The sequence below is a fragment of the Echeneis naucrates genome, chromosome 20 (genome assembly GCF_900963305.1).
Source record: "Echeneis naucrates chromosome 20, fEcheNa1.1, whole genome shotgun sequence".
NCBI lineage: Eukaryota > Metazoa > Chordata > Actinopteri > Carangiformes > Echeneidae > Echeneis > Echeneis naucrates.
Window position 1 is genome coordinate 3,194,916 of NC_042530.1, and position 23,539 is coordinate 3,218,454.

The 23,539-nt window shown below is 44.4% G+C and overlaps 1 protein-coding gene across 3 annotated transcripts in view; it reads right to left on the bottom strand.

Moving 5' to 3' along the window:
* Positions 1 to 23,539, bottom strand: part of arhgap21a (Rho GTPase activating protein 21a) — a 67,467-nt gene that overhangs the window by 34,158 nt on the left and 9,770 nt on the right. For 2 of the 3 annotated variants that reach the window (XM_029529000.1, XM_029528999.1), the window contains exons 1-2: positions 3,394 to 3,926; positions 8 to 196 (exon numbers count right to left, since the gene is read on the bottom strand). In XM_029529000.1, coding sequence (XP_029384860.1) covers positions 8 to 196; positions 3,394 to 3,705 — 501 coding nt within the window. In that variant the 5' untranslated portion in view covers positions 3,706 to 3,926. Of the gene's footprint in view, positions 1 to 7; positions 197 to 3,393; positions 3,927 to 23,539 lie in introns of those variants that run through there. The other variant, XM_029529001.1, reaches the window with a different exon arrangement.

Consider the following 23,539-nt stretch of genomic DNA (forward strand, 5'->3'; position numbering starts at 1 on the left):
GTGTCACCTTCAGAGAGTTGTGGACGGCAGACTCAGGTGGGTAGACGATGAAGTGCCGCAGCGTGAAGCCGAAGCCCTGGGAGGTTCTGCGCAGGTGAAGCGTCTTCGGCCCCGGCCAGGAGAAAGGCTCCTCCTCTCCCCCCGGAGAGGCGGCGGCCGAAGCCTCGCTCTGATCACGCCCATCCTTCTGCTTGGCCTGAAAGGATGACGAGCACACGGGAAAATAAATAAATAAATAAATAAAAGTCAGTGTTAGTCCCCAGACATATTTGTGAAATACGTTCATTTGCTTTCTCGTGACGAAGAGAAACATTATTCTCTCCTTTTCTCCTCAAATCTTCATCACTGCCCCCTAAATATTTATTTTGGGATCCCTCGCATGGGAAACACTGCCGTAGATGAGACACTGAAATCAAATGTGGTTGTGAAAATAATGACACACTGATTGTAAAACTGCTAGTTCTCCGTGTTCACCGTGGAGAGCAAACTCACAGCCACATGAAAGAACAATCCCTCCTCTGACTTCACCCCTGGTAACTGTGGAAAGCAAAGTAATTCTGCTAAAACAAATCAAAGTGTGTTGTCACAGATGAAGCAGCCTGTGGTTGAGCACAGATCCAATTCATCATATTGATTTAAAAATACAAGAAATCCCCTGTTGGCGTCTCCTCACAGCTATCAGAGGAAGGTTGGCTGTTGAACTTTCTGCTGAACAACAAGGTGTCACTTTGTGGTTGAGGTTTGTGTTTTCGGGAGGCGACACAAGTGCTCATTGTGAAAGTATTAGTTACAGGTTGTTTCTGCATAAATAACCCATAAAACTATAATCAAAAAAAAAGGCTGCTTTTGCATGTGGGATGTGTTGTCTTGTCTGTCACTACAAATGTTACCACTAATTGATGCACACTTTCAGCACACCAGCCAAAAATATGTTGGCTCAGGCTCCACGAATGTTGGTGATCTCAGTATCACAACATGGTTAGTTCATCGTGGGATTATTCTGCTGATTAACTGCGTCATTTCCTGACTCTTAGCTGCCACAAAATCGTCTCAAATCCCAGCACATTGCATGAAGCTCCGCTTACAGTGTGCTGTTGTATGCGTTTATAAAACCTGTCAGCAAATTAAGAGGGAAAAAAAATACTCTGCACACCTGATATTCTTAGGAAACTGTTACACTGCAGCTGATGGAGGCCAAAAATATTGTCAAATTATTTGGTTCTTACATTTTGGTTAACATCAGTGATGCCAATATCTGTCAAAATAATCAGGATTGTTATTTAAGCCACTTTTATACCGCCCTCAGAGACACATATGGCTCCAGTTAATGCACATTCAGAGCTATTTTGGCACGTTTGCTTGAGGACAGCCGAATCTTCCCCATTCCTACATTCTTACTATGACTAATACACACAGCCCTTGAAAGCGGGCTGCTCTCGGCTTGCGTAACATTACGTTTGTGCCTACATAACACAACACATGGTCCACTTGAGCCACACAACTCAGATGTTAAATGTTATAGAAAAAAAAAAGGTGGGGATAAAGTGTTCACAACTGGAGAAAATACAGTGAGTCACAATGAGTCAACCCACAATTCCTGACCCCGATGTTACCAAAACTATGATACACACACACACACACAGCACAGGTGGTCACATTTAAGAGCTAAATGGGTTAAATACCACACAAAATTGTAGTTTGACAGTCAGACAGTCAGATTCCTCATAATATCTTTCAATTATAACCAAAGATGACATCCAAGGATTGGAATTTGGGCGCATCTTGCTTTTTTAAAAATTTTCCCATTTAAACTCAATATTTATGTTGAACTTAAACAAAAAAACAGGAGTCTGTGACTCTCAATCACCGCTGTATCACACCATCTCTGATCTTTCCTGCCGCTGTGAACTGTCAGAGCAGTGAGACTTCTGTCACATCCATCATCAAAATAACGACGGAGCTGAACCACTGCACCGCAGGGCGTGCATTAGCGGTTATTGCTAACACTACCACAGTGACTCCGGGCTACGCCAGCCTGCCAAGAGTTCCAGCCTCAGCCCAGATCGCTCCACAAGCTCTTTTCCTACCAAAATACATCTTCGGTATGGATCCAAAACAAAGACATTTTCCCAACGCCCCTCTGGCTCACTCCTTCCACACCTCTCCACTGCCTGCCTGCCTGCCTGCCTGCCTGGGAGCAGCAGATGTAGAGGCCTCCAGAGAGACGGATGGGTGTGGGCTTAATGGTTTGACTGGTGAAATCACCACCAATACCCCAGCGGTGTGGAGCTGGAAGTGAGCCACCGTCCATAATGTAACCGAGAGAGGAAAGAGGAGACAAGTGGAGAGGAGGGGGAAGGAGCACAGTCAAACTCTGCTGTTTGTTTTCTTTTCATGCTGAAAAATTAATATCTTATTATGCAATAGCTAAGCCATTTGGCTTAAATGCCCCATGGTGGTGGTGCATGTGTGTGAGCGAGAGAGAGAGAGAGAGAGAGAGAGAGAGAGAGAGAGAGGGGTTCCATCTCTTTCTTTCTATGTGTTCAACATGTTGAATTATACAGCAGGAGAAGCATCAGAAGGGAAACTTACAGCTGCTTTGGACTGCTGTAGGTCCCGACAACGGGGAAAAAAAGGGCAGAACTGTAAGTCTGACTTCAACAAGCTCACACAATTCCCTGATAAATACTCCTCAATTATGTATGCAATCTCTTCATTAAAACAGTCGCTGCTCAGGGTTTGATGTGTGTGCTGCCATATGGTGCCTTAGCCTGCAGGACGGTGCATTTGCATGTTTCTTTATGTACAGGAGTGAATCTGAATGCAATTACTTGTGGACTCAGCTTTTCTTAAGGCACGTCTTTTTTAATCTGTGAGTCACCCCGGATCGTCTGACATCATAGATCCAGCGCTTTCACTCCCTCTCATTCTTGCGTTTTCTTTCCAAACATCGCTCCCTGTCTGACCACATTAGTCATCTTCATTCAATGTGACATAGGAAAATGAGCCTTCAGTTCTCCACTTTCACCTTCACCGACCAATAAGTTGGTCCACACCACAGGGAGGGCAGTTTGCATCGTTATCATTTGAGTATCTCTGACAGCAAACAGCGTCACTTTGAGTCCACCGTAGAAACCCATTAAACTTAATGAAACCAAAAAACTACACAAAAACTACACTGCTTTTTTAGAGCAGGATGACGCACACGAAATTCCTTAGATGGCACAACAATATACAGCCACCCCACACCGCTCAAATCCTTCCATGTGAACCTATAAACCTCTGATAGCCCTTAAACTCATATTCTAAGTGAGTAAGGTTCTTCCTAAATGCACCAAAACTCATTATATGAAATCCAAAGGTTTCTGTTTCCCATAACATGACTGTCCTTACCCGAGATCGGACGCAGTTCTTCCTGGAGGCTTCTCGTAGCCGAGCCCAGGATATACTGCGGTTGGGACTCGTGAGACCCAGTTCAACTTCACCCCAGTAGGCTCTGGCCAAAAGCTGGAACCAAAGGCAGTACGGCTCCGACAGGCAGCCATCCACCCCAGCCAGCCGAGCCCAGGGACAACCTCCAGATGATGGGGAGGGAGAGAGGGAGCAGCACCCTTCGGCATTCACATCCACGTCCCGCAGGTCTGGGTGATCCTTCAGTGGAACCGCCTTACAGCCCGGAGGAAGCCCGTTCCTCTGGGCCAGCATGGCATAGCCAGGTCTGAGGATGGTAGGACCACAGCTTAGAACGGATGAAAACCAGATCCTCAAAAAAGCTCTGTGTCCTTTACTTCCACCTTTCCTCTGGTTAGCCTACTCCAAGTTCGTAGTTGCGTTCATTTTGCTACTCCTCTCTCTTCTGGACTCAGCTTGGAGAAACAGGGCTGGTCCTCACGACGTCCCACAGACACATGATGTTTCCACTCAGCCGAGAGAAGAACACAGTGGCTGAGTGCACTCCAGAGAGCCGAGGCCGACTGAATGACGCACCCACCCACTCACCACACAAACCTCTCTCTGAAGTATGCACACACACACACGCACACACACACCAGGCAGCCTGAAGTCAATTCTCTTCCTTTCCTGCCTCCTTCATCTCACTCGCTTGCTCTCTCCCCCACTACCTCACATCTTCCGCTGCCAGCCTTTAAAAGTTTTAGCTGTTGTGCTTTGGCCAACACACGTGCACAACTGACAGACTCACATGTCGAGTCTCATCATTAAATCATACGACACACACAACAGGTCGGAGGTGGGTTATGTAAAAAGAACATTCAGAAGGTCTTTATTAGTGGGAAACATGGGCTCTACAACATTCGTCTCGCCAGGAGACAGGAATGACTTGGATTGTTTTCACAGCTAGCAGAAGAAGTCAAGTGGGGCTAATACAGATAAGGAAGCATTTGGGTCCTGTGAAATCCAGAAGGCACAAAAATGCACAGCCAAAAGCCCCCAACAGCATATTTGGTGTTTAGTTATTGATCTCGCTATCTATAAAGACCATACAGATAACATTGGTTCATAAACAAAGCCCGGCATGTAGTTAAACTACTCCGCAGCCCCAGTTTTTAAGTTATGAGCTACCTTAATTATTTATTGCACAACGTAGCAGAGACATGCTGAGTGAAAATATTTTGCAATTCAGTTGATTTAATGTATGATTTTCAAGGAATACTTCAGGGTCCAATTTAAAAGAGATGTATGACTCTGATGTTGTGATACGATTTGTGCAGACGTATGTATCCCTTCAACGTTTAAAGATATTTCATCTATTATAAAGGTGATTTATTGTTTCATCATGAAGCTCATCTTAAAAAAAAAAAAAAAAACACAGGAACAATAGAAACGTTGCAATAATAAACTCCAAATGAGTGTTTGTATTTCTGCTGAAAAGGTGTGGTGTCGTAATCACAAACAAACAGCATCCACCTAAACCTTACAACCACTGATTGTCCCTTCACATTTCACCTTGTAGTATTACATAAGAGCGCAGCAATGTACGCAAGGGAATAAATCCTCAATCCTTCAAGCTAAACAAACACCCTACTGAGGCTTGGCAACCGCCGTTATTTAGGGAGCTGTTGGATGGTTGGGAGTCGGCTCTGATACCTTTTAGTCAAACTTTCTCCAGCAGAGAGTAGGGCCAAAACATCAATTTAATATTTAATCACATTTTCATCTTAGGGCTCTCAGGAGCATTTGAAGCGCTCCTATAGCAACATCAGGCCTGTTACTAAATGCTTAATTCCCCAACACATATCCAGGTTTAGTACATGTTGCATTTCAACACCTCCTTGTTTCTCCAGGGGCGAGTTTTTATTTAGACATATTGTCCCATTACTTTCAACAGCTAATGCACATCAGTCAGCAGTCGGCGTGGTTTGTAACATCGCTGTAGATGAGAGCTTCCTCCTAAATGGCTAAAACGTAAATGCCAGGCTAATTTTAATTCTGAGGAATATTTGCCGTCCGCGACTGCAGCGACCATGAAAACAACATCAGGAACCCGACGGTGGAATGTTCCCTCTCAGCATTTGGTTATGAGCATCTTGTTACCACATTCAGTCGGCTCGATATAGCATGTGGCATTCTGTACGGAAAAGACGGCAGAAATAGAAGCCGCCAAACACCAACCGCCAGTCGAGACACTTGACTTGTGGGAGTCTAACAAGAATAGCCATATATGAAAACAATACAGCCATTTTTCAAACCGCTGCAAGACTTCTTACCTCCACTAATGCACTTCAGACTGTTGTATGGTTTCAACCCACGTCATATATGTCTGTGCATTCCTGTAAATCTAAAACACATGATAAGGGAAAAAAAACCTTCAATGGAATTCCTGCTGGCTAAGAGACAGATTCGATGCCATGCAGACACAAAAACTAGACATGTCGCCCAGAAATATTATGCTGTTGCCGGGGCAACAAACCAGACCACAACAATGTCGTCCACCGGACTGTGGGCCGCTTTTGTGATTTCAAGGGTTGTGTCTGTGTTTATGTATAGATCAGAGTGTCTACGGGTGTTGTGAGGAATCTGCAAATAGAGTGGAGGTGATCTGAGGCTGAAAACTGGTGATCCATCTCACTTCTCCTGACTTCGTTTGAAGTGACTGAACACCAGAGTTGTCAATTTATCCTGCAGGACTTGCAGACAGACATGCTTGCTACGGCTTGATGTGCAAATACAGAGCAAAATTTGAAAGGGAGGATTTTTGTGTGTGTGTGTGTGTGTGTTTTGGGTTTGGCTGGGCAAAGTTTGTTTTACTAGTGAGGAAACTGGGTCACAGTTTATCATCTGAGCTGAGTTGATGCAGCTATTAGGACAATGCAGATAACCTTCTGCGAGTAAATGTAGTAAAGGTTCCGATTTACCAAACAGGGCTCTTGCTCAGTGTTTAAATGCTGAAATCGCTCCTCTTTCCTCCGGACATACACATATCATCATTTCTCTTCCTCTAACTACTGTGCAGGCTAAACAGCCACTTACAAGGTCTGTCCCTGCGCTGATAGCAGATGAAGTTGCACTGAAATTAAAGTTTGCTGGAGCAGCTCCAAGTAGTTTAAACACATGGCGATACAGAAGCATTTATCTGATCTGCCATTAAGTTAAAAACTGAATGATATGTGGGAGTGAGTGAGACTGATGTGATTAGATGAAACCTCTGAATAGATTGTTGGCTGCAGTGTTTCTTCAGCAAAAATCAGGCTTCGCTCTGCAGCTCTAATAGTGACTGCTTCCTCGGTAATCAAATAAGTAGAGCGGGTACATTTCTGACTTGACTCTGGGCTGCTTTGTTGTCACATCACAAAGTTACAGAAGTCCTGATGACTCATTTATGACTTTCTGTATATAGTATGTGTCCACTTGTCTGTGAACGGAGTCTCTCTCTTAAGTTGTTAAACAATACTGACAATCGGTCCACACAACTTTGCACAACTAAAATGTTCTGAATAGTTGTTGTTGTTGTTTTTTTTCCCTGTACCAGATATAAACACAGAAACAGGTGACGTGTTCACACATGCGATAAACTAGCTGCGGCTCTTTTAACACCAGCCAGGAAAATGCTTTGAAGAACTTTATTAGATTACACAGAGGTGTAAAGTTTGGACATTGCTGTCTGTGCAAGAGAAGCAGCAATAACAAATAATAACAGTGCAGTCCTGTTGATAAAATCAACTTAAGCGTGGCCACAGACACTTGTGAAATTCTAACAACGGGTGTGGAGGGTGTTGTAGGATTAAGGGTTGGGGCATTTGTCGCTCCCCCTTGTTGTAGCTCCGTCAGCACTCGCCCACTGCGCCCAGCATAGTGCAGTTCGGTCTTGTAGTCCCTCTGCTGATATTTCTCCAAATGGCCTTGTGGCTTCACACAACGTCACATGAAAAGCCAAAGACAACATCCAGACTGCGGCTGTGGTGAAATGAAGATAAACTGACAAGCTTTTTCATGAAATGGTGTGAGGGTTTTTTTAAGACCACTCATCAGTCTCTAAAACATAAACACATTTATGATGTGCTGAAACACCAAAAGACACAGGTCCAGTTTTCGGGATGTGGAAAAAAGCTAAACTGGTGAGGGGAAAAGTTGCTGTCCTGTCTTTTACTTTTAAAAGAGCGAGCAGCGGCTTTGTGCACCCACATTCACCACAGAAACATCTTCAAAATCCAAACACTTGCAACCATAATTGTGTTCTCCAAGTTGTGGAACTTCTTTCAGATGTTTACATTTATGGCACAACACACTGGAAACCAGGCTGTTTCATGATGCCATTTCATTTTAATCTACTCAAATCTTTCGAGTCGAGGATTTATTAGATGATTATCTGCAGCTCTGATTTGTGTGACAAAAGAAAAAAAAGAGCCCGTCGTTGGTAAGCAGCTGACGGGACCTCTGGATGGGGATTAAAGACACAAGCACCGAAGGGGCTCTGAAAACTACAATGAGTAATTTTGAAGTCTTCAATTGGTCCTTGTGTGCGACCAACTTCATGTATCTGCTGCTCTGTGTGTGTGTGGTACAGGGAGCCAGAAGAAAGGAGAAAGTCTTGCAGGGGGATTAGGCTCGATTCGGGGGTGGCTTTTCAGGACTCCTGGAGGGTGTAAGATCTAATCTGGATATGCTGCATCTGGGCTCCGCGAGGTATGGCTTACTGTAACAAAGGACTAGCTAATGAGGGCCAGGGAACAGACTGCTCCGACTATGTGCCCACACCACTGCACACCCATAAAGCCCTTCTTCATACAGCCCTCGGGGGGTACTGAGGGGTATGAACCCCACGATCTACTACCCCGAAGAGCCAGCACACTGCTAGAAGAGCTGATCAGGCAGATTTCTGGAGCAGACAGATTTAGTTTCAGGCTGATGACGCAACCGTAAGAGACAATAGTGGAGTCAGATCTTTCAATTAGGGACATAAAAGATCATTTTACTGTAGTCTCACCTGCCAGTTCACCAAGAGGAAGGAGAGAAGCTGTACACATACAAAGACTGACGTGAAAGTGAGAGAGGGAAGCTGTTCATTATAAACTGTTTTGTTTGTTTGTTTGTTTTTTTCTCAGAATCAGAAACAGGCAGTTTCGATTTTGGTTGGTTTTTAAAAGCAGATTTCACAAATCATAACCTCATAAGGTCTCACAGGGTTTGCTTTATAGATTCATCAGTTAGTTGTCTGACAGAAAATCATTAAAGGGCCATTTGATGTACCAAACAAATGTAGAGGTTTACAGATTTTCTCCATTTGTTTTCACTGTGATTTATAAAAACAGATATATCAGATTTGGTGTTAACATTGGCTGCCAGAAATGCCTCAATTCAAACTGTGTCCACTGGTCTATTATATATTATATATATATATATATATATATATATATATATATATATATATATATTCTATCAGGCTGATTGTCACTTTAATTATTTTATTATGCTTCTTAGTGCCAAAGTAGAACTAATGTTTTCCTTGCTAATAAAAGAATAGGTCATATTACAAAAAATGCCAAAGCTCACATCAAGTCCTGAAAGTTAAAATCCATTAACGATACAATAACAGTTTTTTTTTCATGCATGCTGAGATTGTAAGGAGGAAGTTGGCAGTTTTTCTTTTCATTTTTTAAAAGCGTCCAAATCAAATACAAGTAATGACGCAACAACTCCAAAGCTTCTCAGTTAAGCCCCCTGTGAGTCATGCCCACGACGTATTTATGAGCCAGTGAATAACTTCTATCCACTGGCAAAAACAACAAATCAAAATTCACAGTTTGCTATGGAGACCATCTGTGTAGCATAACAGCTTCAAATGTCCAGGAGAGAAAGAGAGAAAATAAAAATTCGGGGGATTTCCTCCAAGGCGAAGCTGAGGCTGAGACGGCAGCAAGCGTTGGACAATCTCCCAAAAAACTAACGAGGGAAAACAAAAGCCCTGGGCCCAGGAGAGGAGAAGGGGGGGGGGTCATGAGCATGGTGTATTAGAAAGCTCTGCGGTGAAGGAGCGCTGCGTGATCGGGACAATTGTCTCCAGAGGTCCCTAGACACTTTCAGACAAATGCCTCTGCCAATCAGGCATTCAGTAGCCTGCTCATTCACTCCTCAGCAGCTGCTCTCAGACAGCCAGAATAGGAGCAAATATGTTTCTGATGACAGCCCAGCCCCACCCCATCTCACACACCTCGAATCTGGGAAAAAAAAAAAAAAATAAAAAATAAAACACACAAACTGTCTGTCGATGTTTAATTATTGCATCTCTTCTCCTCCTCCCTCAGGGAGAGGTGAGGCGAGGGAACAGCCTCAGACCATCAGGGAGCGCTAATAAAGACGCAGCTCCACTCCTGTCGGACTGACAGGGACGTGTGATAAACAGTCTGAGGTAAATCTGTCGGTACCTCGCCTGGCTTTGCAACCCTGCTTGCACGCAATGCTAACCTTGCCTGGCTTAGAGATGAAGAGTGAACAAGCATGCAACTAGGCTGTTGTAATTGTGGATCAGAATACTTGCTTGTTGTTGTATCTGGACCATATAAAGGATTAACTGACAATGGCACTGGCACTTACTAGTAGTCTGACTGCAAGTACAAACACGATGAAAGAAGACTGAGGATAATTACCTTTCAGTATAATGCCAAAATGATTAAATTCATCCACCCTGTGAGCATGTTGTGTCTCCAGTGTAAACACAACAGCTACTAGTTTTCATAGGTTTGAAGTTGTTGGGAAAATCTACTGTTTATAATCAAGGCTGGCTGAAGTGGTCTGAACTACAGTCGCAGTAGCAGGTGTTGTGTGACTGAGCAGGGATTAACCTGTGAATGAATGGGTCAGTTTTAACACGTCAGACAGGATTTGAGAGTCAACGTGGCTCTGCGGGGTCGGTTGACGCAGGATTCACCCTTTAAAAAAAAAAAAAAAACACCACTGTTCTCTCTCAAAAGCCACGAATTCCACACAGCCGCGTCTGGAAGCTTCACACAGACGTCATTAATCAGACACTCGGACAATCACCTGATTCAAGAAGCAAAGCGGTGAATGCTTGAGAATGGGACATACAGACTAACCTGTCCGCCCTGAATGTAAACGAAGTCACTCAGCCGTTCCAGCCGCCTGAAAGGTTTCTTTAAAAGATTTCTGCCGTTAGCACACCGCAGCATGCTTCATAAAGAGCCCATATAGCAGCGGTGTAAGCTGATCTTAGAAGTGCCTGTTCTGAGGTCTGAGGTTGGACTGCTGTAGACGAGGAGGAAGGCTGACGGTGGAGGGTCCATTCATTCCAGACACCCGCCTGACGGACGCATAATTACAGCGTAATTGGTGACAACACGCGTGGAGGGAGAGCAGGGCCAAATCAGATGAATACACACAGCTTAATAAAATCTCATTCATTATGATGTTCATTCATTCAAATAGGGATAAAACAGCCCAGGTCAGCTCTACAGCTGAACTGGTGGAGCGCCATTAACGTAGTTAAAGCAGACAGGGTGGTTTAATGATGGGCTACATTAAGAAAGGCCCTCATCTGTGAGATATTATATACACCTTCAATCAAATGTACACGATTCACAGCACTCAAACCAAATTACCAGATATCCTTCCTTCTTGTTCAAAATTCTATGAAACAGTCTCTGGAAATTATTAATCTGACAATGATGCACCACTGCAACATCACACTTCCTATACATCCATTAGAAGCGCCATATTATCCATTAGAAGCAGTTCAAAAAATGAGAAAGATTATACTTCAAACATAAGAAGATAATTCAGCCTGGACGCTCAACATTAAAACTCTCAACCTTGGCCTATCATCATAAACTGAATAACTTTGATCATGTTTCCTAAATAAACAGGAAAACAATAAAGAAGTCAATAACCTATGACAGCATCCATGCTGGATGTGTTTGCATCCAGCCTCGCTATTCTGGTCGACTGGTGAAATATTCACAGCTGCCATTTAAAATTCATAAGCGGCTGCAGAGATGCTCCCAAACTCTAAAAATAGTCGTTACAACACGACGGAATATGAAATATTCACGTTGATATGAGCCCTTTGGCCATGACTGGTAATCTCATGTTTACTTTACTCTCACGTGCAGTGGCAGAAAGCATGTGTTCTGGTTACAGCAAGCTGCAGCCGAAACAGCAGCTCCGGCTCCCGTGATTGTAATTATCACCGCTGGGAGTCATCCCAGTGATGGAGTTGGGCAGAAGAAGGGCGAGTCTGCAAGAAGTTCCTCAACAAAAGTTCTTTAGAGTGACTATTTCCTGTGGATTCCCCAATTAGCTCATTAGAAGCATCAGATAATTACACTCAAACTAGAAGAGTAGGAGGTGACCTTCTCTCTCTTTTATATCTCAAACTTAATACACAGTTTTGGGGGTTTTGAGTTTAGGTTGGATAAAACAGACAATGACTATTGGGTCTTTGGAAATGCTAACTTTTTTTTGTTTATTTCTGTTTATTAATAGTTCAGTTTAAATAACGAATGGGGTTTTGATGCTCTAGCTATAATTTGGCTTTGTCTAACATTAACACGCCAAAAGACATTTTTATTTACTACACTAATGCCATTGCGTTATTGTGAAGGTATTCAGTGGACTGTAAGAGATTTGGTGTGGGACAATAGAGGCACTCTGCACTGGAGCCAACACTGATGAGGGCTGTAGGACACGCCCTTTAAGCACACATAACCACACACACACAGCCCCAGGCTGACCAAGAGCTGTAAATTACACTGCTATTATGATCCAGCAAGCAAGGGAGAGAGTAAGGGAAAACAGCAAGAGGGAAAATGAGAGAAACAGACAGAAAAAAGCAATGAAGAGTTCAACAAAATGCGCACTGAGTCACTGTGGATGTCTGTAGTGTCTGAGGGAGGACTGAGGGTCTGTGGAAAACACCACGGTGCTTTCCCCTGAGTAAACATGGCCTGACTTGGAGCACATACAGTACTGCAGATCAGCCCTCCCGTCCTCCTTGATCCATTTCCTTTCATCCTTCACTCTCCTGCCAATGGGTGTGTCTTCTGTAACCCCCCCCCCCCCCCCCCCCCCAGGCGTCCTTAAGTGTATTTCAGACCTCCGTGTTTAGCTGCAGCAGCTTCATCCAATAAGACGTTGACATGCACGCCCTCAGAATGACTCAGTGACATCATGTTGCATCTCATCCTGAGGAACCATGCTGGTGTTTGGATCCAAGGCCTCCAAAATCTCTGCACAGCCGCAGTCTTTTTATGGTTAAGATCCTCACTCACCCCACAACTCAATGTGTCACCAAAACAGCCAGCTTTGATGTGGCAAGGTAAAGACCCGACAAGATTCCCGAAAATTTTCGACATGTCGGTCTGCTGCCTTTGTGGCGCTGCAGGCAAAGGCGTTCCTCCTGAGTGCTTTTGGCAGCATCTCGGAAAGGATGCAGGTCTGATTTACAGTCTGAGTAATTCTGAGGATCAGCCCGTCTGTAATCAGAGATTTTTTCAGCGTCACGTCTGAGCTGCTGTCTAGTGTCAGCTGGTGCTTTTCACTCCGGTGCAGAGCTAGGGCTTGGGGTTACAGGTTCAGGTCTATAAAGACGGGGATAAAAACATGACACGGGCATCTGGGAGCAGAAGGTACAAATTCGGAAGAAATCAGATGCTCAGGGTCAGGAATGAGATAAAGTCATGAATTCACGATGGAGTAAGGGAATGCAGATAAACTGAGAGCCCCAAGAGATGATAGATACTAACGTCAGGCAGGACTGCTGTTCAGAGTCGGGTTCAAGAGAGTTCATGTGACCTGCTGCAGGCGCACAGACAGACATGGGATTTATGCAGGGCGGGGCAGGTGTGACCGAACAGTAATGTCCTATATTAGCTGAGGAGAAAAGAATGTCGCCTTTCAGCTGAGAGCTAACGTCACTTGGCGGAGAACGGTACTGAGAACTGGTGCCGTTTGATGTCTGTCTGTGTGTTAACAAGAAGCCGGGCACCTGCAATGTATTGACAGACATCCCACGTTCTCCTGAATGAAAAGTCCATCCAGTTGTACACAAAAGAGCCCGTCGCACTTGTATCACAGTGGATTAAAGCATACTTTCAGCCTCAGCTGTTTACCCAGGTGGCATCTCCTTTAACGGCTGAAGGTACGACAGTTGCTGCTTTTCTTAGGCCTGTTCCACTCTGTACTCTATGTCTGTCCAACAAAACCCAGTTATGTAATGAGGGGCAAGGCCAGACGAGCTGGAGAAAAGACTCTTTAGCTCTCCACCTCACCTCAAAGTGTGGATCAGCTCAGCCATTCCTCACTGGAATGTTTTCCTCCCATGTTTGTCCAGAGGCACTGAAACCCCTGAATCCACAGCGCTGTGTCTGTCTGTATTTCTGAGAGGTCAAAGGTGACTGATGAGGAACCTTACAGAGGGATCGCTTAACAATGCGTGCTCTTATGTATTCTTAACTTTCCCGTCGCACACACCCATTACGCAACTTCAAAAGTGCATGACGAGTGCCTTGTTTGTTATTAGCAGACACGCAGATGTAACTGTTTTCATCGACATAAAAATCTTTTTTTTTTCCATCACAAGTGTAAAAACGCCACAAACATGGCCATTTATCATGAAACACGCCACAAAAACAAAAGAAGCAAGCACAAACAACTCCTTAAAGGAGCCGCAGCTCAAAATCATTTCTTCCAATCAGAGCATCCATGAAATGTTGTGTTTTGTCATCACCATGACACTTAACTCAGTTCTTTCATATTAACAAAAATAAATGTCATTGCAAAGTCTTAAATTGCATCATAGGCTCCCCAAAAGACTCAGGCTAACACCGGCAACTGGTGAGCAAAATAATCTGTGTTGTTAAGATGCACTTTCCTGGCCCTTTGTTGGCCCCTGCAGCCGTTTGCGTGGTGTATCTCCACTCAGCTGTCACTGGCGTCTCCTGGTTGATGTTGCTCTGACGCCTGGTGCAACTCTCCCACAACTCATTTGAAATGATTGAGTACTTGTCGTTTTCCACCACGTCGTCATGCTAGTGTGAACACATGTTAAATGTGAATCCGAAGCTCAAGCGGGGAAAAGCCTTTATGATGATTTTCAAACCTGATGTTGGCTTAATCAGATCAGTTTAAGATGAACACTGTCACTTCTATTCGTAGACTTCCAGTGATATGGACGCTGACTGAGCTAAGCTCCTTCTTGCAAATATGCTGTTAAACATGCACCAGACAGTCGTCATACCTTTGGCACATCTTTTGGAAACCACCATCTGAAGCCCATTAAATGCACTGATGCACAAGTGTATCCAAAGAGAGACATGGACGTGCTTTTACGACCATTATTATCACCATTACATTCGTAAATATTCTGAATACCTTCACTGACTGCAGACACCAAAGGGGAATTCTCAATGCAAATTCATTGTATCACTATATTTTTCTTGTCCTTCAGAGAAAAGCTTTACTTGCAGCAGCCTTTAAAAATGCAAGAGAACAGATGTAGTAGACAAATATGTGCAAAAGCAAATAAACATCACCTGCCTTCTAAAGGAACAGCCACTATCAAACAAAAGCAATCCAACCTAGAGGCAGCAAAACATTTAAATCAAAACTATTCACAGATTAAGTGTTGATTTCTAAAAATACAGGCTTATTACACTGATCCTGATGAAAGTCCAAAGTTGTGACTCAGCAGCCATTGTTTGTACTAGGATCTAGTGTGCGACTGTGAGACGAGGGAGAGCGAGGGCTGCTGGTGGTACTGCAAGCCCAGATTGAAGGCCAGATGGCTTCACCAGCAAACCACACTGACTGTCACTTGGCTCGTGTGGGAGGAGGGGCAGGAGTGTGCGCATATGAGCCTGTTTGTGTGTGTATGTGTGCGTCATGTTGAAGAAGTCATTGATGATGGTAGGCCTGAGCTGGAGCTACTGATTAAGCACTAAATTGGTTTCTAATCTGCTGGATAGAGGGGATGATTTCTACTGAGGACAGAAAGGACTTTTGTATGGCACCCACACACAATAAAGCTTAACAAGTTGTAGTATATACATACACACACACAGCTTTCACTGGAAAGTAAAATGAAATTGGGTTTCAAGGTTAGAGGTTGAGGGTTACACGCGGGTACCACCAGAGAAGTCAGTTAGCCACATGTCATTAATTAACAGGACACTCAAAACAGTAATGTGTTTGTTTTTTTTACTGCTTTCTGCAACTGTAAAGACTCATTTCATCTCTCCTGACATCAAACAACTAAGGCTTTTATTCTTCCTAGCAATAAATGTATCCTCCCATAAAGCGGCGTGTTACATCAGAGTGAAGAGCTTCCTGCCTTTAACCTGTCTTACTCTCCAGTCAAGTAAAGGGGAAAGCAGCTGGATGAATCTATCAATGGCATGTGGACCGTCTTTGAACCTGCCAAGTGGCACCAGTGAGAGGGCTGAGGACTGTTTACAGCGCAACAAGTCATGATTAAATGGCTAGTGTGGAGAAAGTGGAAGGAGACGGACAGGAAACGTAGCAGGGGGTTAACTAAATCCAAAGCTCAGTGGACAAATTCAGTACGTGGACAAAAGTGCAGGTGAGTCCAAGACGTCTTGGCAGACATACAGTCAACTGTCAAGGGATGCCCACTGTCTACCCTGTAGGTACAACCACTCTAATCCTTTTAGGAGAGCAGAGATCAGCTGCTAAACTGGGCGAACTTCACTCAGTCAATCTCATTGACAGGAATGTTCTGCCATGGCGTCAGGAATAGTGGCAGGAGTCACATTATATCCACGCTCTGCTGCCTGAGGCTTTTACTGCAGTGTGCTGGCAGCAAAACACAGTGTCTGTGACTAGTTTGCAACAAAAAGGCACAACAAATATGTTCTCTCTCTGTAATAAAGGAAAGGAAGGAGCGCGGATGGCGTTTTAAACAGTGGTAACTCGTGGTTGGAAAGCAGAAACAAATAATGGTCTTGTATGTTAAAATCTGATTTTTGCTCACCAATCCCTCTATCCTCCTAAAGCACTCTGTGTGGACTTTGCTGCTGTAGTATCCCCTCTCATAATGAATTCCTGTGCTGTAATTGCTGAGTCTTAGGAGGAAAACCCCTGACAGACACATGCATGAACCTCCGAGTTCACCTAACTTTGCTCTTCTCACGTAAACCCACCAAGTCTCTCCCTTGTTCTTGTTCTTCTTTCTATCCTACATTGACTTTCATGGCGGCATCATGGGGCAGCTGCTGAGCTCCAGATCTTGCCAAGTTCATGAAATCTAAGCCGCATCTCGGTAAGAGGACAGGAACCTCTCTGCTGGGGATGAACTCTGAAGAACAACCCCGCGACTGCATTAGATCTCATTCTGCTCCAGCTATGTGGGACTGTCCCAGACGTTTCCTGCAGCGTAGTTGTGTTGTGACCTTCACCCAAGGCATGCGTCCTGCGGGTATTAACCCAACAGGCCTGTGCTGAAAGTGAGGTGACGTCAGCCCCCGTAACACGAGATCTCAGCAGTGCGGGGGAGATGTGACGAGGGGAGAAAGGAAAGGAGAGATTAGTGCTGCAGTATCCAGGTAACGGTTGTAAATATTGTCAAAGCAAATCTAAGCCTGAGACAGCATAATGACAAGCTGACAAGGACCAGAAATTACTCTGCAAAACAGTGTGTATACTGTTTGTTGTTTTGGCTGCTTTGCAAGAAAGAAAGTAAATATTACACCGGCCACAAAGATCCTCGCCGTCATATCTTGGTATTAGACTGCTGACCTCTTGAACTGGTTGCACGTGTGCATTCTGGTCCCCATGTTCACGAAATAGGACGCGTTGAAGCTTTACAGAAATGATGCCGGTACATCCCTGAGGTCTCATTCCTACTCTCGTTAGACAAATGCTTCCTGTGCTAAGAGATTCAATACACATTCCGAACATATTTTGTTATATGGTCCACGTCTCCATCAAGACATTATGTACTCAATGAACTCAATATTACAGACATCTGTGGGGGGGTGTCACTAAATTGCTACGTACACTTACAGCTTTTCTCAGACTATAAAAGCACATCCTGCAATGACGCTCTCCAAAAGCACACAGTGCTCTTTTCAAAACACTCGGAGCATGCACATGATGATGGAAAATGTTAGCTAGTAAAATGCTGGAAAAGTGGGAGCCTCAGAGATGCATGCACAGAAGACGGTGGGGCCAGGGCAGCGCACGCTGTCCAGCACAGGTCTCTGAGGAGGGTGACGCAATACGAGACGGGAGGGGATGCAGAGGAGAGGGGGCACAAATATGTTGACTATTACGAGCTCAAGTCCCCCTCCTCCTCCTCAACCACGTCCCCGGCAGTCCCACCCAACACTGAGGCCCATCTGGAGCGCCTCGTGACCCAACTGATTAAAAGCAGTTGGGGCCTTCGGTGAGATACGGCCAGTGGAATGCAGGGACTGTGGAAAGGCCCAGAATAAGAGCGTCTGAGAGGTGTGTGAATTTATGCAATGTGTACGTGATACTGCTCTATGATGGCGTGCTTGTGTGTTGTGTCACATGTGCGTCCGTGTGCAGCCACTTAAGAGCAATCAATCAAATCAGACCCGTGAGCTGCGCTGATGGATGCTCCCAGTGGGACGAATGGGAGCATCACAGTTTGAGGCGCCACTGCTTCTTGGCCCCATTGGCCTCGACACAAACATACACACACACTCAAAGGCGAATGCGGCTTGAGTGCTCTGGATGTTACAGTCAGCAGCCTCTGCAGAAACAACAGCTAGTAGAAACCAAACGTCCCCTCTGCTTAGGATTTCTTCCTTTTCAATCCATTTGCACCTCATCCACCGCAGACCTGGAAAACTCAGCCTCTGCAGTCATACCATACAAACCAAAAGGTATTTACTAGGGGCACCCGTCGAGCGGCATCACCCTCATCGACTCGGGCCTTTATGTGGAAACCAGGCTGAGAGTCTCATCTCTTCTGATGAAGCATGATATTAGAGCCCAAGGTTGATCTTTACTGCTCTCGTCCCGACGGGGGATCCTCAATGTGGTTAACGTTAAGCTTAACATGTGTTTTACTGCTTAATTGAATAATGAAGCGATGAGAGAGGAGGGAAAACCACACGACCGAGGACTGGACCAAAAGCCTGCCAGAGGAGGATTGTGCGGCGAGCGTTGCATACTTTGGTTTAAAAGCTGCGTTTTTATAAGCGCTGTGGCGACATGCCTGTCAGTGACACTTTCATTATCTTTCATATATGCCAAAACCAAGTCATGCACAGAGAAACAAAACTGACCACCCCACATCCCTTCGTCAGACTCCATCCATCAAAGCGATCACAAAAGTTACTGTTTGCAGTGTAGCATCATGTTATGTAATTGAATCCATGCTTTGTAATTTAGTTTGGCTAATACAAGCCAATTCAAGTCATGTAAACTGGCATTTTCACTAATGGAGCCGTTTCACAGTCCATCTGGCTGCCTGTTTTCTTCCCGTAACTATGTGGATGTTTGGCTGTTTTGGATGTCTTCATTGCTTTTTCCATCCTATTTGTACGCTGTTGAATTATTTTCAAAAATGTGGTGCAACACAGTAACAGGGTGGCAGCACGGCGGCATAGCGGTTAGCGCTGTCGCCCCACAATACGAAGGTCGCAGGCTGGGGCCTTACTCTGCAGAGTTTGCAGAACAGATACGCAGTAGAAGATGAATGAATGAATGAATAGTAACAGGGAAAGTTCTCCAACAGCTATTCATTTATTTTCAGGTGCTTAGAAAACCGTTTTTTTGTCATGTGAGGAACGTTTTCAACTTTTATGCAGATGGTGCAAGACTACCAGACAAAGTGAGACAGCACTGATGACAATGTGGATATACGCACAGAAAGTGCTGACAAAGATGCCATCAGTCTACCTCAGCTGACCTTCAACAAGCAATAAAACATGTCAAAAACTGCTGGTAGTCACAGCAAACAATAAAAAAAACCCAGGAAGTGTCCCATTTGATTTCCAGCCTGGAAATGCACATTCCATTTTTAGTGTAGTTTGAGTGAAAATATTTCAATATTTCATCCTGTAATGGTTTGAGTCCCATAGCAGCTGATGCGTATCCTGAAGATAACTGCGCATAATCTGCACGCAAATCCCAAAATGAAACTATTTAACTGTGAATTTAACAAAATGACACAACTCAGTCAAAGCTCCATTAAGACAGACTTGTGCTAGACTGCATGCTGAAACACAACAACGCACACAGAGACCACTTGGCAGACGGGTTAGAGAAGGAAGGACTCAGTGCAGAACTGAGCCCAGCGGGTCTCGAGGCCATGATGGCCACACCCGGGCCCAGCTGGAAACAATAAAAACCTCATAGTCATCATCTCTTCCTCTTTCCTCCATCCCGTCCCTTACTGTTGCCTCTTCACACTGCACCTCACAGAATTTCAGGCCCTTAGCTTCAGGATCTGGATCTTTTCCTCTGTTATTGCTTTCACACGCCATCTTCCCTTTGTCTGCCTCTATCAGACTGTTTTCTAATCATCCTTGGGCCCCATATAACTTAGAGGGAGTGTCCACTGCATTCTCCATCACCACAGTAAACACTCGGTCGACTGGTGAGCCACTCTCTCTGGCATGCACGCACAGGCCCTTTTAAAAAATAAAAGCCAAAGGGAGAAGCAGATGGATTTCATTTGTGTTGTATAGACTGACAATGGTAGTGAAATGGATTTCCAGGGGTGTGCACAGAGCTATACAGTTTTGCAAAATGGCAAATTTGGCACCATGACCTCTCCTGCGACACTGTCAGATTGGTTTTGCTTGCAATTCATCACTGTTGATTAGCAAATGAGGGCTCAGCCCATCTCTGTCACACAGAACATTGGTGTGGAGGTGCACTGAATGCTAATGCAGTTCAGTTTCTTCAATATCGGGACAAAGAGACAGAACACACACACGCACGCACACACTGACTGATACAGGACAGACGGCATCATTATCACCGTCTGTATCGCTATACAGCCTGTACTGCCCAGCCAATCCCGTCCTCTGGCACTGAACAGGGCAGCCAATTATCAGCCCTTTTACAGCGATGCCTCCTGTGGCGGGTGAGGAAAACATGAAAATGTGCCAGGCCCACGATATTATGGAGAAGCTGGAAGGACAGAGGATGAAGGGCATGATGGGGATTAAGTTTTCAGACTTCAGATTGTTACAACCTTAGTGAATCGATCCATCCATCTCAGCTAAATGAGAAAGGAGGAAGTGAAGGATGAGTGTTTTATTGTGATAACTGTGAGTAGAGAGTGAAAGAGTATAGACGGTGTGACCGACACACACCAGTGATCTATGGATTTGCTATTACAGCTCTGCGGAGGGATTCTCCCTCCCCCACTGCACCCTCTGACAGCCTTCACATGACGTAACTGCTCTTAGCAGGTTGATGGACTTTAGATGCACAGTGGCCATTTTGGCATTCAAACAATGAGGAAACCCATTCAAAAAAAAAAACAAAAAAAAACCACTTTCTCCTCCAGAGTGCCAGTGATATTTACAACCTTGCATCAAGAGGGGGGTTGGGCAAAAGATCCAGTGTGTAAACACTTATAGAGCAAAACACAACACCACCTCACTCCCTCTTCATGCACACACATGCATTGCACACAACTCCACCCCGCTTGCGAAGCTCCTCCCAGTCCTGTCTGCATTGCACCAAAGAGAGCTGCATCTTTTCCAAGCCAGTTTTTCCTGAAGCTGGCCAAAGAGGCTCAGCAGCATCCAACTACTTCATATTCACATCCTCCGCTGTCGTCTCTCTCACGCTCTCTCTTTCTCTCTGGCTAGGAGGAATGACATAGTTGAAAAATTACAGCTGAAAAGATATTTTTTTGTGTGAATTCCATCTCAGTGCAATCAAGGTTGGCTCCAAGGACAAGGTGTCTGTTGCTTATGTTGGATGCAAGCCTCCTGAGACAAGTTGTTTTCCGCAGGTTTGCTCTACGCAGAGTAACCTCAGCATCAGTCCATGTTTACCGCCGCACTGTGCACATATGTCGGAGGGATTATGTCTGTGTGTGGACAGTTGGGGAGGGGGAGCGAGGGGTTACTGTGGCAAGCGTGAGGTGAATCAGCATTCTGTTCACGCTGCTTTTCACTACAAACTGCTGAGGACAACAGTACGGCTAAAATTTACAGCCACGGGCCGATGTGTCCTGAGTGTACGTGAAGATAAAAAACAAACGCCCCAGTTTGCAGCTGCATGCAGTGACCACGGCAGGATATCTTATATTTATTGGTGTATCAAATGTGACCCATTTTTTTGCGTGATTAAAAACTACAAGCTGATTAATAAAACTGATCTGTGCAATCTTTTGCTGCGTGCCAATTTTAGGGCTTTTGATGCAAAAACGTCACGACTGATTTAGTTTAGTTTTTTTTTTTTTTTTAACAGCTCAACATTCTTATAAAAGTATAAATAAGCCAAACCAAAACTTGTGCCTCTAGTGCTGCTGCTAACAAGATGTTTGAATGAGCAAGTCAGAGGTTCCCATATCTTAAGAGAACATATGTCACGGATGTTGAAGCAGCTCTTTGTGTGTAAACATTAACCTGTCCCAGTGGGAGGGATTGCTCTGCAGGTTAATGCCTCAGTACCCCCGAACTCACAAAGACGTCCAACAGGAAGGTGAAATGTTCACTACTGCAGAAAAAACTATGACAGCACTGTGGTCTATGGTGTGTGTCTTTATTTATAAAACAGGTTTTCCCATTCAACGAATTCTGTTTAATGTCACATAAAATGTGTGTAACCTTTAAAAGAGAAAGATGCTGCTGAATCACAGCGCTAAGCTGCCGGCTCCGCCACAGTTAAAGTATAACAGTGATTATGCAAAACAGCAGGAGGGACCAGAGGTTTAAACTAAGACTCAGCAAAATATCCAGGTCAGTCTCACTTCCTATCAAATAATAAAGGCAATAAGAGGGAATGAGATACGAGCTCAGTCAGAACCACATTAAGTTATCAAGACAGTGAAGCAAATCATTCAGATTAATCGATTTCACGCCTCAGACAGCAATGGCGTTTCGTCTTCCAGGTTTGGACATCTTGAGTTGAAGACAACCCGTGAATGGGAAAGATAACCTTGTCAGTTTTCACAGACAGGTTGAAACTGTCAGGCACAACAGTTCAACCGACAGCAGTGACCATGAATAAAGCAGAGGCCAAACAGAAAGAGAGCATAAAAGACTTATGCGACACATAGGCCTACGAGCAGGCGTGAGGCTGATTAAAGTTTCGATGTCTGCTTGGGACTGATGTGGAAGTTTTATGACTCTCTCCTTCCCTCCCTTTTTCCCGCCTCACTTTGCTGCCCTTCGGCTGCTTTCATATGCTAATGGGCAGCCAATTGTGTGGGCCAACAGCCGGGAATTCCTCCCCACAAAGGAGAAATGGAGATGGAAGGAGAGGAGAGAAAAGGGACAAACAGAAAGAGAGAGAGAAAGGCCAGACGATGCACATCAGAGGACAAAACCACTGTCCAAAGAAGGGATCGCAGTAAGAAAGCCCAAGCGTGGCTTTCTACTGTAGTGTATGCTAATGCTTTCTGTCAGTCAGTCTTAAATCCAATTCCCAAACATAATCAGGATAAAAAAAGAGCTAGTTTTTCGCATTTCCAATGGCTCAGTTGAATTGATCAGCCAAGAGATAATCTGAAACAGAAGAGTTTGGTCCTTTCACTCACTTTTCAAGCAAACTTTTATACAATCTTATTTTTAATGTCATAATTCAGTGTAGACTGAGTATCTTTGGATTTTGGAATTAACTCTGGAAGATGCAACAGATGTTTTTCCACTGAACTGTACGTTGGAAAGAGGTTCTGCAGATGAATAGATCATGCAACTCTTTATTGATTTATTGTATTAATTCAATATATAGGTAGTAAAAATATTTTTTTTTGGTATTTCATAGATCTATACTGCAAATAATCATTTGTTGTGCAATTTTCTCACTCAACTGGATCATTTTCATTTCTTGCTTGTTCTGTAATCGTCTATCAATCCAACAAAGCATTGAAGGGGCACATGGGAGTCCTCCC